Below are 16,109 nucleotides of genomic sequence, written 5' to 3'. Positions count from 1 at the left end.
GTGTGGGCTCGCCATTAACAACCGAAACGATTTCCTTCCTAGTTCGAAGCATGGGAGGAGAATGAGAGCGGCGGTTCGCACGAAGCGGCCGCGGCGGCCACCGCCGGCGGCGGCGACGGCACAGCTGGCTTCCAGTTCCAGGCCGAAGCTGGAGAAGGCGCAGGTCCCTCTAACCCTCCCGCTGAAATCCTTCAAGCTCCGCCTGGCCAACGGCCCGCCGCTCGCCCCCACGCCCAAGGCATTCAAGTCCTACGCCGAGACCTGCGCCACCCTCCTCCGCCTCTGCCGCGCGACCGCCACCAGCCATGCCGCGCCCGCCTCCTCCTCGTCCTCCTCCGACCGCCTGCCGCTCGCCCTCTCGCTGCACGCGCACACCGTGCGCTCCGGCGTCGCCGCCGACCGCTCCGTGGCGTCGCACCTCCTCACCACATACGCCGCCTTCGCTCGCGCCGCGGAGCGCGACCGTGCCTTCGGGGACTGCGTTGCCGCGGACGCCGCCTGCTCCTTCACGTACGACTTCATGGTGTCCGAGCACGTCAAGGCCGGGGACATCGCCTCCGCTCGCAGGCTGTTCGACGGAATGCCCGAGAGGAGCGTCGTGTCGTACACCACCATGGTGGATGCGTTGATGAAGCGCGGGCGTGTGGCAGAGGCCGTCGAGCTTTATGAGCAGTGCCCGTCCGGCTCCGTGGCCTTCTTCACGGCAACGATTTCTGGTTTTGTGCGCAATGAGCTCCACCACAATGCTCTTGCCGTCTTTCGTAAAATGGTCAGCTGCAGGGTGAGGCCTAATGGTATCACCTTTGTGTGCATGATCAAGGCATGCGTTGGTGCAGGTGAATTTGGTCTAGCCATGTCCATCGTGGGATTGGCGATTAAATCAAACTTCTTCGAGAGCAGCATCGAGGTACAAAATTCTTTGATCACGCTGCATCTGAGAATGGGGGATGCAGATGCAGCCCGTAAGGTGTTTGATGAGATGGATGTGAAGGATGTGGTCTCGTGGACTGCACTGCTTGATGTGTACTCTGAGTCGGGTGATCTTGACGGAGCTCGACGGGTTCTTGATGCAATGCCTGAGAGGAATGAGGTCTCCTGGGGTACTTTGATTGCTAGGCATGAGCAGAGAGGGAATGCGGCAGAAGCGGTGAAGCTGTACAGTCAAATGCTGGCTGATGGTTGTAGGCCAAACATTTCATGCTTCTCTAGTGTGCTCAGTGCTTGTGCTAGTCTCGAGGACTTGCGAGGAGGAGCGAGGATCCATGCCCGTAGCCTAAAGATGGGCTCTAGCACCAATGTGTTTGTATCCAGCTCTCTGATTGACATGTACTGCAAATGCAACAAGTGTAGAGATGCGCAAACGATTTTTGACACCCTCCCACAAAAGAACATAGTGTGCTGGAACTCTCTCGTTTCAGGTTATAGCTACAACGGGAAAATGGTAGAAGCTATGTATCTCTTCAAGAAGATGCCTGCAAGGAATTTAGCTTCATGGAATACAATTATCTCTGGTTACGCGCAAAATCGACAATTTGTTGACGCGCTAAAATCTTTCAATGCAATGTTGGCTTCGGGTCAGGTTCCAGGGGAAATTACATTCTCGAGTGTTCTTCTTGCTTGTGCAAACTTGTGCTCGTTAGTGACGGGCAAGATGGCTCATGCTAAGACCATCAAGCTAGGAATCGAGGAAAGCATTTTTATTGGTACTGCACTTAGTGACATGTATGCCAAGTCGGGGGATTTACAGAGCTCCAAGAGGATGTTTTATCAAATGCCTGAAAGAAATGATGTCACTTGGACTGCCATGATTCAAGGACTTGCTGAAAATGGTTTTGCGGAGGAATCTATTATTTTATTTGAGGATATGATGGCAACTGGAATGAAGCCAAACGAGCATACATTTTTAGCTCTTCTATTTGCTTGTTCCCACGGTGGTTTGGTGGAGCAGGCCATGCATTATTTTGAAAAAATGCAGGCATGGGGTATTTCACCTAAAGAGAAGCACTATACTTGTATGGTTGATGTCCTAGCTCGAGCTGGTCGTTTGGCAGAGGCAGAAGCTCTTCTGATGAAAACCCCAAGTAAATCAGAAGCAAATTCATGGGCTGCCCTTCTGAGCGCTTGCAATACTTACAGGAATGAGGAGATTGCTGAGAGGGCTGCAAAGCGGCTTCATGAGTTGGAGAAGGATAATACAGCAGGTTATGTGCTACTCTCGAATATGTATGCATCATGTGGAAGGTGGAAAGATGCTGCCAGGATAAGGGTACTGATGAAAGGGACCACACTCAAGAAAGATGGAGGGTGTAGCTGGGTTCAAGTAAGAGGTCAATATCACGCCTTCTTTTCTTGGGAAGCAAAGCATCCACTGTCAATGGAAATCAACGAGATCTTGGATTTACTAATGTGGGAATCGTCTCTTGACTTTGTTTCGTCAGTAGATTACCAGTGTGGACAGCCTTAGACAAAATAGATCATTTATTCAGTTCATCATACAGATAAAGGTAGCAAGATGGAGCTACTTCCGGAGAATGATCTTGAGGAATTTGAGTTTCGCTCCCTTTATGTTGGTTGTCTTGATGTACATCTGCTCTGCAAATTCTATAGCAGGTTCGTGATTGCACTCACTGAGGAGTATACTTGGAAAATCTGGCTGATTTAGCTGGCCAACGATTTTGAGCAGTATTATCACCATGCTATGCTTCACCCTGCTCCTGGAGCATTATCGCTTTGCATGGTCTTGATAACCTGGAGTGTAGACTTTTCTGCTGTACTTCATATGATTTGATTTGACGTGAATCGGTTTCAGATGAACAGCAGAGAAAACGGGACTCAGCATTCTCGGTGTCGTATTTGCCTGCTAGCACATCTTTTCTGGGCTCCACTGCTATGCATTGATTTGTCTGACCAATTGGAACGGTTTGGACTTTGGAGGATGTAAATATACCACAGAAGGCGTGTCATGTGACAAGCCTGCCCAAGCATAGAGTATGACGAGCTAGTGTGTTTGAACCTGCTGTTGGAATGGGTAAACCCTGTCAGCATTTTTTCAGCTGGACAAGGAGGAAAAGCTGCATCAAGTTGAGAAAGATCTCCAGGTGTGATCATAATGCTTCTTGTCCATTTGGTAATCTGCTCATTAACTGACCTATCCACATTTGGCTTAGCGAATTGCTCTCCGTGTTTCGTTTTGACTTTTGAGCGAGAACTGTAGGGTTGGTGAGGTCATAACCCATACTACACTTCCAAACTACTACTACTCCCTCCGTTCCAAATTATTCGTCGCAGAAATGGATATATCTAGAACTAAAATACATCTAGATACATCCATACCTGAGACAAGTAATTCGGAACGGAGGGAGTAGGTGTCACAATTTTGCTGAAGATCAAATATTGGCTGTGACATGATTCTTATTGCGCACCATCGGTGCTTGTGTGTCTTGTCTCCGCTCTGGTTTCGCTGTTTTCAGATGTCAAAACAGCTACTGTCATGTGCTTTTGTCAGTTGAGCTGATACCAGTTAGTATGCTTCACCCTAAGTTTATCTGGTCATCCCTAACAAAAAGTTTATCTGGTAGTTGCACATTCGAGGACGAGGACGAGGTCCTCGTTCTCTAAAGCGAGAAGGAAAGAAACGACTCATTATACTTCGAGATTCACACTGCCCACGTGGTATGGTATCGGTTAGACGTGGTGTCATATATATAGAATAATAATGTCCCGTCGTATGCACTTTTCGTTGTTATAAAAGTATATACTTTTTGGTAGTGGCTCTGGCTTTTCGCTAAAAATAGGAACATCTAGGCATTTTCCGTGATATGAGCTTATTTTTGCAAGGGATTTTTTTTCAGGAGCTTTACTTTCCACTAAAAAGTGTACTTTGGCCCAGCAGTGAGTCTCCCAAAAAAAATAACACGCAGGCGGTTGTTGCAGAAAACAGAAAAATTCTTCCACGGAAAATAACATGCATTTCACTGGCAAAACGTCTTGTATTTATGAACAGAGGTAGTACATTATTTGATAGTGTGATTTTTTTACGACTATTATCTACTCCCTCCGTTCCTAAATACTTGTCTTTCTAGAGATTTCAACAAGTGACTGCATACGGCGCAAAATGAGTGAATCTACACTTTAAAATATGTCTGCATACATCCGTATGTTGAGTCCATTTGAAATGCCTAGAAAGACAAGTATTTTGGAACGGAGGGAGTAGTACAAATGAATTTCACTGCAAATTGAATGTCAGAATTTTGAGCATGGCAGATCAAACTTTTTCTTGATGAATTATGTTGTTACGAGAATGGTGATTTTCTTTAGCGAGCCTGACAAAGAATTGCCAGAATTTGCCATGCTTGCCAAAGAAAACTACCATAACGTTTGATTTGTCATGGTTAAAATCTGACGTTGCCGCTACAGATTTGGTAGACATCACGCGGTCTACGGGAAAGTGTGCCGATCCTTCGATTCCAGCGAGCTGACAGGACATCCGAAGATTCAGCGGGGGGACACCTCGGCAGCTGCCGCGCAGGTTCACACGGACGGACTCGCCTTTCTTTCCTTGCCCCGACGCGCGATCGGCGTCGCCGAGAGCGAATTCCCCGCACCAAAGACTACGCGTCGCCGTCAACCCGCCGCAGGTCAGTAGGTCACAGGTTTGCATCTTCCAGCCCCTTCCGGAGCCCCCACTCGGGCTCTCACTGACGGGCACCTTTAGTTTCAGGGCACAGCCAATCACTCCGCCTTTTCAGCCACCGGTCTGGTCGGTCGGCGACGGTTGGGACCGGAGGGAGGGAGGAGCGATGGAGCCCCTGGAGGCGGCGATAGCGATCGTGTTCAACGCGCTGCTGCTGGTGTTCATGGTGAAGCTCTTCTTCGCCATGTTCCAGATGAAGCTCGTCGTCATCCTCTTCTACCTCGTCGTCGTCCTCTTCGCCCTCGCCTTCTCCGGCCGCGGCCCCGCCGGCTTCTAGGTTAGGTCCTTCGTTTTTTTCCCCCTTGCTTCGGTTGGCTCCCGATCCATCCTTCAGGCTGTACAGCAGTGCTTCATCTTCGAGAGAATACTAGTAGATCATACCTACCTCGGTGCATGTCTGGTTGGTTAGGAGAGATCTAGTCTGTGATGGTGATGACTCCGAGCTGCAAATTGTGTGAAGTCGGCCAATTAACAAGTGCTAGTACAGCTTTATATGAGCCCTAGTTGCAGATTGTGTGGATTACTCGCCGCTTTCTTCGATTGCTCTGTGCAATTTTACTTGTGGATTCGTGATGTAGCCTCTGCTATGGCTCCTCTTCTTGAAAATCCAGAGACAGAGTTCTTTTCTTTCTCCTAGTTCGTGATAGACAAACATTAATTAGTGTTCACTCCCAAAGGAGAGAAAATTACTATAAGAGGAACAGGCCTGACCGTTTTGTTTCTTATCTGAAGAAAAATCTCAATCATGATATTGGGATTAAATTGTGAAATTGTTTGTTCGTTCGAAGCAACCATATTCACCATAAGCCCCCTGAGATCTTTTACAATGCAAGGTGCTCAGAGAAATAAATTAGGTTTTTCTTAAGCACCGGTTTTTGTTTGTACATGGTAGATGTTTATTTAGGCACCCCTTCTGTAAAGATAAAAAAACTCAATTTATTTTTTACTAAACGTCTTGCATTGTACAAGGTCTAATAATGCTGCCAACAATAACTTCTGGGAATGGCTTTATTGAGATGGACTTGCAACGGTACGAAAGCAAACTTACACACCAGTAACTTCGTTCGATGCATTTTGTTTCATTCTAGTATGAAAACTCTAATTTCTCCGGGAACCGTCAATTTTGTTTCATTCTAGTATACAAACTTCTCTTTCGGTCTTGCATACATTTTTGGATTCTTGTTGAGTATAAGCATTCTTAAAATTTCTCGCGTTTGGAATTTTAATGTGCATGTCTTGTTCCCGGGTTTGTTCTCAAAAGAAAATACCATCATCTCATCATGTTTTGATAAACGGTCAACTCAGATGTAGATAACAATTGGAAAGTAATGGTCAGTGGAGTCCATGAACAAAAGGCCAAGCGAAATGTATAGAATTACAAAAGGCAAGCACAGGCTGAGCCCCCGCGTCGCTCTGCACGGGCGACACGGGCGGCGAAACTAGCAACCGCCAGCAGCCCCTTCCCTGCCGTCCTTCCCTCGCCGCTGCCGGTCATAGGCCGTGTGGCAGCGGCGGCGGCGGGGCTTCGTCTTTTTCAGCGCATGGCCGCACCCGTCGCTGGTTCGTGCGGGAGCGAGCGTGGGGTTCGTCCCGCGAGCGGCGCCGACGGTCGGGAGGTCCTCTCCTCCGGCAGGGCGCGCGGTCGGGGAGGCCCCGCGCGGGTGGCTAGTGCGCGGCGGAGGTGCGGATCGGCTCGGGCCATCGCGTGGTGTGCGCGGTGAACATGCTCGTGATGGATCTGGCGCTCGGTAGGGCGGCTCGGGCGCGCGACTGTGGCGAGGGGCCGGTGCGGCATGGATCTTGGCGGGACCGCTCGTCTTCTCTGGTGGGATGGCAGCAGGGGCAGCGGCGCAGAGGGGCGCAGTTTTGCTATGCTGGGCGCGCGGCTGCTCAAGGGGTCTAGCGTCGTGGTGTTGGCGTCGAGTGCGCGTGAGCTTGGTGGTTGACGGCGGAGGTGGCTTGGCGCAGCGGGAAGGTGGAGCTGGTGGATGTCGACCATGGGAATTGTGTGTTGCGCAGTGCTTCAGATCTGCTCGGATTCGGAGGTGTGGTGGACCTCCAGGCAAAAGTCCAGCACTGACCTTGGGTCGGTGCTGGCAACAGCGGCGCCATGGTCATGGTGTCGTTCCCCTTCTTGAAGGTATTGCCGTGGTGCTCCATTGCACGACTCTCCGGGAGAAATCCCTATCTTTGGATGGTCGAAGCGGGCGATGACGGTGGCTACGTTGGTTCCTTCTTTGAGGCATCACCTTGGAGAGTCAGCATGTTGCAGTTTGTGCAGATCTCTTCGTCGTCGAGGACAGTGGACATCGGGGCGGCGGCTTCGGATGGTTTCTGATTGTACGCCGAGATGACGATCTCGGGAACAATGTGAGTGGCAGCTCTATGAGGTGGGGCTCTATCTCGACATTGGTTGGGTGGCATCCTTGTCCCGCTTGGGCGGTAGGGGTGTCGGCTCGGTTGATGCGCCTCGGAGGGGGCGGTCTGACTTTACGTCGGGGCGGCGACCCCGGATGTGGTGCGACGTTCATGGTTTGGGAGCGGTTGCCCTGAGCAGCGTGGGCTGTGGGCAGCTGGGTTGTGCAGTGTTGCTGCTCGAGGGGAGCGGTGGTATGTCGGGGCGGTGGCCCCGGAAGGCGGTGCCGGTTGATTTCGCTGGGCGCGACGGAGCGGTGGATGTCGGGGCGGCGGCCCCGAGAGAATCACTGTGGTGACCAGACTTCTGTGGCAACAACGATGGGAGCGATGCCGGTGACACGTCAATGGTTGTGGTAGTCGGCTCTTCTCCGGCGTGTCCACGGTTTTGCCTCGGTTTGCTTGTTGTTATGGAGTCGAAACTGCAGCGGCGGGGCCCTGTGGTGTACGATGACTGGCTGCAGGTGGCCAGTTCGGCGATCTTTCCTGGCGTCAGCCGTACCTGATTTTATTCTTCTGAGTTCTCCGTTAGAGTCGGAGCCGCGTTGTCTGGCCGAATGTCGACTTGTCGTCGATAAGGGTGGGCTTTGCCCTGTGTGTTTCAGTCTATGGGAGTGGGCTTGGCCCTTGTTATTCCGATTTTTGCCCGGTTTTCTATAATTAGCTGAGCAATTTTTTTCTGCTTAATTAATAGATGAGGCAATCTTTGCCTCTGTTTCAAGAAAAAAAATGTATATAATTGATTCTTATTAAAATAATAATCAACGGAATCGGATGGTTAAGGTTTGTTCCAACATGTTAAAAGTACATCCACCCTACCAATTGCTCTGAGATTTAACATTACAATGTTACAAATGCTAACAAGAACAACTCTAATGCGTTGAAATAGTATCAATCTAAGGATGAGAATGTGTCCTGTTGGTGTAAGTGAGATTGCTCATTCATACTCAACAATCCAAGGCACTAGACGTTCCAAAAACGAGTACTATTTGATTGGGTGAATTAGAGAATAGACAGAGGTCCGTTGGCATTTGAGCCTCTTTTCTCCTTTCATGGTCTATCGGAAAGAGAATCCAGTACATCTTGGTCCTGAATATCAGAATAGGACGAACAAACCGGCCTCCTGTGGATATCTTTGCTTCGGAACAAAACCTTGTAATAAAATAGATTGTCCCAAAGGCCCTTAGGATTAACTCGGTGTGACATATTAAGTCAAAACAAGTGTGTTTTGTCATATAATGAATTTAGATTGCTTTAGAATTGGTCAGATTCAAAGAGATGCCACTTAATCATTAACAAGTGCCAACATGTTTTCTGTTTGGATATATGCATGTCAAAACTCATATTTGTGTGTTTCCCAGTTAGGTTATCAGATTCTTTTTTAGTATTGATGCTTTTAACATTTCAGACAACGTGATACGAAATGCTCAGCCTAGAGCTTACTGATTGTTGTGATCCTAGATTATTAATATTGTGCTCTCATTATCTTGATTTTTCTTCTTTGAAAAGGTGGTATCATCGACTGGGGTTTTGCGTCCCATTATTTAGATTAAGGAATATTAGGCGAAGGTGGCATATGACATTATGCAAACACAAACCTGAGAGTACAAATGACAAATCATCCACAAATAGAAAAACTCTAATAGAACTCCTTAAAAGGACTAATGTTTGCCCCGCGAAGAAAAAATAATGTTCGTTTGCTAGAGAATACGAATTCTATATCGCCGTTGGTAAACAGAAGGTCTGTCTCGCCAAGGTGCTAGGCGGGCTTGGAGTCACGGATGGAGGGCCCTTATAAGCTATAAAAAGGCATCTTCTGGCATGACAACTGGCAAGGTCGGGGTGCTTCCCGACCACTACACTCGACTCTTTGGCATTGCAACCCGAAAATATAGGACAACGCATTGTATAGACTCACTCGGTGACAAGATTATAAACATACCTAAGTAGACTCGGGAGTTCATTGCCTTGGCCACCGTCATCGACTTCGTTGCTCTTAACCCCAGTTGGCGGAACGCCATCACCTGGATTTGGAACTCTAGCGGACAATACTCCTCTTGCTTTGCCTACTTGGCACAATTCATCGGTGTCACCAAAAATTCTCAGCGGAGAAGATTTGGAGAGCCCATGTGGAATGGAAATGTAGACTCTTCTATGGGCTTGTCCTCCATGGTAAGATTCTCACCATGGACCGGTTGGTGCAACGGGGTTGACTACTTGACCCCATCTGCCACCTTTGCCTTAGGGCCGTGAGACTGTGCTCCACCTATGTCAGGATTGCCTCTTCACGATCACTGTCCACCACCAGGTGCTTGCTTGGGTGGATAACGATGTCCCTCCGGAGTCGCCCTTCACCTACCAACAATAGATGCCTGGTGGGATGGCATTTTGCATCATATAGATAGTAACCATAAGCGGAGGCACATGAGACAGCTTATATACATCATGTGGAATGCCTGGAAAAAGAGGAACCGAAGAATCTTCAATGCCATGAGTTCAATAAATATACGTGCATTGAGGTGGCGCACCTGACTTTTGAGTATAATATCATACTAGCTATGATGGTTCTTATGCTTAAATGGATTCAGTTCTCAGCCTAATGTGGCAAAGCTAACTTTACGTACTATACTAATTTTACTGTCCAAAGTAAAACGGAAGATTAAAATGGTTCTGACAGTAGCGATATAAAAGCAGAGGAATTAATCAAGATGCGACCGTCACTCGCGTGCTGCAATTCTCACGTGAAGACTGCAACACGAACATCCTGATTATCTGGAAAACTTGAGCCATAGTTGCTAAAATCGCAATAGTTGCATTTCAAAAATTAAGGAACACAAGCGTGGTACTCCTGCCAATGCTGGCCACAAGTTAAGGCAGGGGATGTGGTCATGGTTCATGTATGTATCAACGTGCAATATCTGTTTGACTGCACGTTTTGTATTGTATAGGACGTACTCCTACTTCTATAGATTTCCCAAGTCCCAACATATGTATGTAGTGCTTCCTTGGGCCTGGTTTGTTCGTGCAACAGTTTCGAGTCTCGCGTTTAAAGCTCGACTGTCTCAACGTGGTCAAAACGTTTCTTCTTTCTTTTCATTCCCTCAAGGAAGAGAGGATTTCATTGTTGATTACTCAAGATTTCTAGAACCTCGAGCACTCAAGTGGTCGACCTAACATGGAAACAAAATGAGCGCCAAATAACACTACCTAAAAGAACAGATCCGTAGAGAAACAAAAGCTACTACACAGCTCGTACACATTCACGTTTGGAACAGGGGAATCAACCTTAGAGGTTATCGTCATTCGGCAGCTGTAGTTTTCACGTTATGACTTTAGACTGTAACATGAATAGCTCCGTATTTTGAAGGAGTTAACCAGAATTGGTAAAGTTGAAAGCTCCGTATTTACATTTTACAAATTACACAAGCTTAAAGTTAGAGCTCACTCCTTCGCCTGCTCTGTTGGTCTCCATGATTCCTTCCGATTGTCGTCACTCCTCTTCTCGCTCTTGTCAACTGCGGGAACCGAGGAGGAGTGCAAGCAGAGAAACAACCTACGGCGTCAAACTCCCACCGGTCATCATATATTACATCCTTGTATGTCAAATTATCGACATGTCTCGAAGATTACATCATATCATCTCACACTGCATACCTTGCAAGTTTAACTAGGCAGGGTCGGATCTGAGAAAACATGGGCCTGGTGCGAAATAAAAAAATAGGCCCTCGATATCGTCATGGGTAGTGTCATTCACATGAACCTCATTAGTACTAGTATTTGTACTTCCATTTTTACAAGAAATATTTGATTATTTTGCTTAAACTTATGAAGGCGCCTTTTATGAAGAAATATTTGAACCTCATTAGTCCTTGAATCCTTCTTTTTTGTATATTTTTTATATCAGGAGTTCATGACTGTGCTAGAAAAACATTAAAGAAAAAGAACTAAGGAACCAATATCATGCAGTAAAAACATACCATTATGAGCCAATATCATGTAGTAAAATGACTAAGGAACCGAAAACCTACCATTACCAAAGATTTGCATAGTAGCACTACACTCTGAGCTTCTTGCGTGCAATCTTGCCCTCGTGATGTTGGTCTTCTCGTAAATGAAGTGATGTCATGGTTGTAGACGTACATGATGAGGGCGACATATTTCCCACTTGTTTTTATTTATGAGGTATGTACATATGGACCCCCACGGTTAGACTAGTATTTAATGGCATTAAAGCAAATAAAATATGTGGCATTTAATATATTTTTGGAGGTAACATGACATTTTCTATAAAAGGTGGGATTTATCGATCACTATACTACCAGTAATTTAAAATTGGGACTATGTTGTTAAAAATATCCAAATTGCATTTTGTATTCAATCTATTAACTTCAAATATGAATATTAAGAAAGTGTACACCATGAATAACCTTTGGTTGTTGTGTATGATTTTTTATTCCAATGTACAATGTATCATTTTTAGAGCATGTGAAATTAGAAACATCTGCTGCATGATTAAATAAATTGATTTTATTTAAAATTCTCTAAAAATATCAGCCGTAATGTAAAATATCCAAATAACAAGAATGTTTTAACTTTTAAAATATATGAAACAATTAATCTATACTTGTGAACATTTTGAAATACTATAACCATTTGATCTTTAACAGGTACTAATTCCTTAATGCACCCTTGCTACCGCACACCAAATCCGCCATCAATTTTTCTCATCCTACTGTATGGCCCTTGTATATAAGCATCTGAATATGCAACGTAAGTAATAAAAGTAGCAATAGGAAGACATACTGATCATGATGGAGGAGCTATAATACGATGTTCATATATACTTCTTGTTGAGTCTCTTGAGCTTTCCTTGCCATTTGGTTTAGCTTAGAGAAATGGAAAAAAGGAATTATGAAGAGACCATGCGTCCTATATAAATGTGTGCATATATAAGAAGATGTATGAGGTTGGGAGGCATCTGGAATGGAAAGTAGAAAGAGAAGATGAACTACCATCAAAGTGCACACTAATTAGAAGCAGGAAATTGTTGTTTTGCATGCATCAAGACCCAAAATAGGGCTAGGCGGCGAGAACCGACTTGTTTCGTAAATCACTTCCAAAATAACCACTTTGCAGCCCTTTCCCAACTTCCCGAGATGGATCAGCAAACAACTGGTCGTGATAGAGTGAACTTCTCCACAAATGATTTTTACAATTTTTTCTTCTAGTGCTTGATGTGAGGGTTCACAACTCACAAGATTGCTCCCGATGATGTGTGTGCGCGTGTGTTTCTCCAACGAAGGCCTTGAGTTATTATGCTAACGAGAACTTGCTGCGGCTGCTAATGGGCCTTTCAATATCCAGCGCGACCTCGGCGTGAGGAGGAGGTAAATCTATAGAAAATTATGCATCATTGAGGATGCTCGCAGCAGTTTGGCGGTGGGTAATAGATGTTGGATGGTGGTCTGGATTCAGTAAGCTAGTTGGAGTCCGCGCACATGCACCTACTGGTTCATATAACTTCGGGTTCGAATCATTCAGTTAGGGTGTGATGATGGATCAATGTGAAATTGGACTCAATGTGTTGTTGTTATGTATATATGCGCACCTACGAGTGATGGAGTTGGCTGGAAGGATGATACAGATGTTCGTCGTTGAGCCTAAAAGAACAACACTTCTGCTTTGGTACTCAGATAAGTCCATACCTCTTCATAAGAAAGGATTTAGCACAACCGAACTAACTAACTGGGCCACCCAATCTCATGTGCAACATTCGGTTTGTATTCTTAAAATACACACTGGAAAAACGCATTGTTTCCTGTTTAGTATCTTTTTTCTCTTTCTTTTTTCCTTTTCTTTTTTTATTAAATGTGCGAACTTTCTAAAATTCTTGATTTTTTATTTTTAAAAATGACAAAAAATTCCAAATTTGTAAAATGTTTCTTCAAAATCAGTGAGTATTTTGCATCGATGATTTTTTTTGGATTCATGAACTATTTCTCAAATCGGTGAACTTTTTTTGAAAATTGATGAACTTTGTTTCAAAATCAATGAACTTTTTCAAATTTGTGACTTTTCTTCAAAATTGATGAACAATTTTCCAAATTTTTGATGAACTTTCTTCGAATTTGTGAACTCTTTTTAAACATTGATGAATTTTTTTTCAAACAATGAACTTTGTTAAAATCCAGTGAACTTTTTGAATTTTTTTGTTAACTTTCTTGAATTCCTTTTTTAAATATATATCTAAAAGTCAACGGCTAACCAGTTAAAAGTCAACTTCTAATTAAACTCTTTCCTCTTTCTAAATGAGTGTTCCTTGAAAGAAAGTGTACAATAGGAAATAGCGAACGAATAAAACAACCGCGTGATCAAGCGAATTTCTTTATGGGCTTGTGAGCAAGCAATTGGAATTGAGTGGGAGAGGTGCCTATTGGTCTGCGGCCTACGCCCAGATCTAGTGAGCGACAACTACTCCTTTCGGCGGCTGAAGCGTCATACAAATCGGCGCACACCTCCCTTTGTCCTGGTTCTGGCCCATTAATTTGAAATGTTTGTGTTTCAAACAAGTTGATAAATTTTTAAAAAGTACATGGTTTGCAATTTGTGTTCACCATCAATTATTGGGAATTTGTTTTATAAAATTTTCATACATAATTTAAAATTCCAAAAATGTTGACAAATTTCAAAAAATGGTTAGGATATAAGAATATGTTCGTGTTGATTGATAATGACGGAAATTGCAAATAACCGAAGCATTCAAATTAGGAAAGTTTACAATCTCACGGATTCACCCATCTCGCCTAGTCTAGCACACTCCTCTCAGCTGGTGGTTTTTTGGACTATGGCTGGATAAATGACCCACCTTCTTGCATCAGCTTGGCACGGACATAGGAGGCATCCATGCAAGTTTGAACGACTTCCGACACCATTTTCATGTTTTGACAAGCCCGACCATTTATCGACCATTTTTCACCGAGAAACTTCAGAAAACGCAAAACTTTGGTCATAGAAGCTGTTGGAAAAGTTTTGGGGCCATTTGACGTATGCCGAAAAACAACATGCTTTCAAACTGACCCTTCCTGCCCTACCCGAACACCATTGGATGCACATGCTCTACTTTTGGACATCCTTATAATGACCCCAACTTTTTCAAGCATCATGGGTATGCAATGGTAGGCATCCATGCCTGGTTTAAATGACTTTGAACATCATATGCAAGTTGCAACATGTCCGACCATTTATGGGCATTTTTATGGAGAACCCTCCAGAAAATGCAAAACTTGATGAAAACTCAATAAACTTGGCATGGTACCTTGAATTGGTCATACAATGCAATTAAAATAATTGGCGTCATTTAAGGGATGTCGAGAAACGAGGAGCTCCCAAATGAACCCTTCTCGTCTACCTGAACACCATCTGTTGAATACGGTCTAGTTTTGGACATCCTTAAAATCAACCTAACTTTTGCGAGAAGGTGGGCATTGCTCATGGTAGGAATCCATGCCAGTTTCAAACGATTCCCAGCGTCGTATGCAAGTTGCAACATGTCCGACCATTTATCGGTCTTTTTTCACCGAAAAACTTCAGAAAATGCAAAAATCGTCTCTTCAATTGGTCACACAAGTCCATGAAAAAAAATTGGAGCCATTTCAAGGATGTCAAGAAACAACGTGCTCTCAGATGGAACCTTCTAGCACCCCAAACATCCTTCATTCAACATGCTATATTTTCTGGGCATCCTTGAAATGACTTCAACTTTTGCAAGCAAGTGAGCATGCCCATTGTAGGCATCCATGTAAGGTTTGAATGATTTTCGACACCGTATGCAAGTTGCGGCAGGTCCGACCATTTATCGGCCTTTATTCACTGGGAAAACTACAGAAAGTACAAAAATTATCAAAAACCCAAACAACTTGGCATGGTGCCTTGAATTGCTCATGCAAGGCCATGAAAAACAATTGGAGCCATTTCAAGGATGTCGAAAAACAACGTGCTCTCACATGTAACCTTCTAGCCTACCCCAACACCCTCCGTTCAACTTGGTTTATTTTTGGTCATATTTGAAATGCCTCCAAGATTTGCAAGCAGGTGGGCATGTCCAACCATTTTTCACCGAGAAAAGTCCTGAAAATGCAAGAATTTTCGAAAAATCAAACAACTGGCATGGTGCCTTTAATTAGTCATAGAAGATAGTGGAAATTTTTTTGAGGGCCATTTGAAAATAGCAAGAAAAAATGTCCTCTGAGAGGGAGCCTTTTGGCCAACCTGAATACCCTTCACTGAACATTGTCTATGTTTGGACATCCTTCAAATGAACCCAACTTTTGCAAGCATGTGAGAATTCCCATGGTAGGCATCCATGTCAAGTTTGAACTAATTATGACATTGTATGCAAGTTGTGACATGTCTGGTCATTTATCCGTCTTTTTAACCTGGAAAACTCTAAAAAATCAAAATTTGTCAAAAAAAAAAACTTTGCATGGTGCCTTTAATTGGTCATATCAAATCATGGAAAAAGTTTGGGGTCATTTGACGGATGACAAAAAAACATGCTCCCAAATGGAGCCTTCAAATGTGGTGGTGATCAGCACAACATCAAGCACAACTGACAACAGATCAAAGAGGCAAGCACCGACATCAAACAAAACAAGCAACCAAATGAGATCAAACAAAGGAAGCAACGAAAATGACAGCAAACTACTTAGATTAACAGCAGGGGCATCCTCCTTCCCTGCTCCATGCCAAGGTGCTACTCCTGGTCAAAATATTAACAAGTTCACAACACAAGTATCATAAGTTCTAGCCACAAACCATAACAAGTTCAACACTAACACCTAAGTTAACTATATTGCATGCTCAATGTCACCAACGCAGTTGTGCTTGCTGCAACAAAATCTGCACATGATCGAGGAGTCATGGTACCTTCAGGCCGAGTCCTGAGATGCGCACAACGAGGAGGTCGCCGGGGATGATCCGGTGGTGGTGGGAGAAGTAGTTC

At 44.7% G+C, this 16,109-nt stretch overlaps 2 protein-coding genes across 5 annotated transcripts; both read left to right on the top strand.

The window, feature by feature from the left end:
- Nucleotides 1–13: 13 nt before the first annotated feature.
- On the top strand, nt 14–3,403 carry LOC123087165 (pentatricopeptide repeat-containing protein At2g13600). The gene has a single exon (XM_044509084.1). The coding sequence runs from the start codon at nt 62–64 to the stop codon at nt 2,462–2,464; it is 2,403 nt and encodes an 800-aa protein (XP_044365019.1). The 5' UTR covers nt 14–61; the 3' UTR covers nt 2,465–3,403.
- On the top strand, nt 2,616–11,437 carry LOC123087166 (uncharacterized). Of its 4 annotated transcripts, XM_044509088.1 has the most exons (4): nt 2,616–3,098; nt 4,417–4,637; nt 4,715–4,970; nt 5,663–11,437. In XM_044509088.1, the coding sequence occupies exon 3, from the start codon at nt 4,800–4,802 to the stop codon at nt 4,968–4,970; it is 171 nt and encodes a 56-aa protein (XP_044365023.1). In that variant the 5' UTR covers nt 2,616–3,098; nt 4,417–4,637; nt 4,715–4,799; the 3' UTR covers nt 5,663–11,437. The 4 variants fall into 4 exon arrangements, with proteins under 4 accessions (XP_044365023.1, XP_044365021.1, XP_044365020.1 ...); XM_044509086.1 differs by lacking the exon at nt 5,663–11,437 and having other exon boundaries at nt 2,874–3,098; nt 4,721–5,320; XM_044509085.1 differs by lacking the exon at nt 5,663–11,437 and having other exon boundaries at nt 2,874–3,098; nt 4,715–5,320.
- The last annotated feature ends 4,672 nt before the right edge of the window (nt 11,438–16,109 follow it).

The sequence above is a fragment of the Triticum aestivum genome, chromosome 4A (assembly GCF_018294505.1).
Source record: "Triticum aestivum cultivar Chinese Spring chromosome 4A, IWGSC CS RefSeq v2.1, whole genome shotgun sequence".
Lineage (NCBI taxonomy): Eukaryota > Viridiplantae > Streptophyta > Magnoliopsida > Poales > Poaceae > Triticum > Triticum aestivum.
This window is presented reverse-complemented; position numbering and strand designations above follow the sequence as displayed.

Coding starts and splice junctions, on each gene's coding strand:
- LOC123087166 (XM_044509088.1), top strand. CDS start 4,800: ATGGAGCCCCTGGAGGCGGCGATAGCGATCGTGTTCAACGCGCTGCTG.
- LOC123087165 (XM_044509084.1), top strand. CDS start 62: ATGAGAGCGGCGGTTCGCACGAAGCGGCCGCGGCGGCCACCGCCGGCG.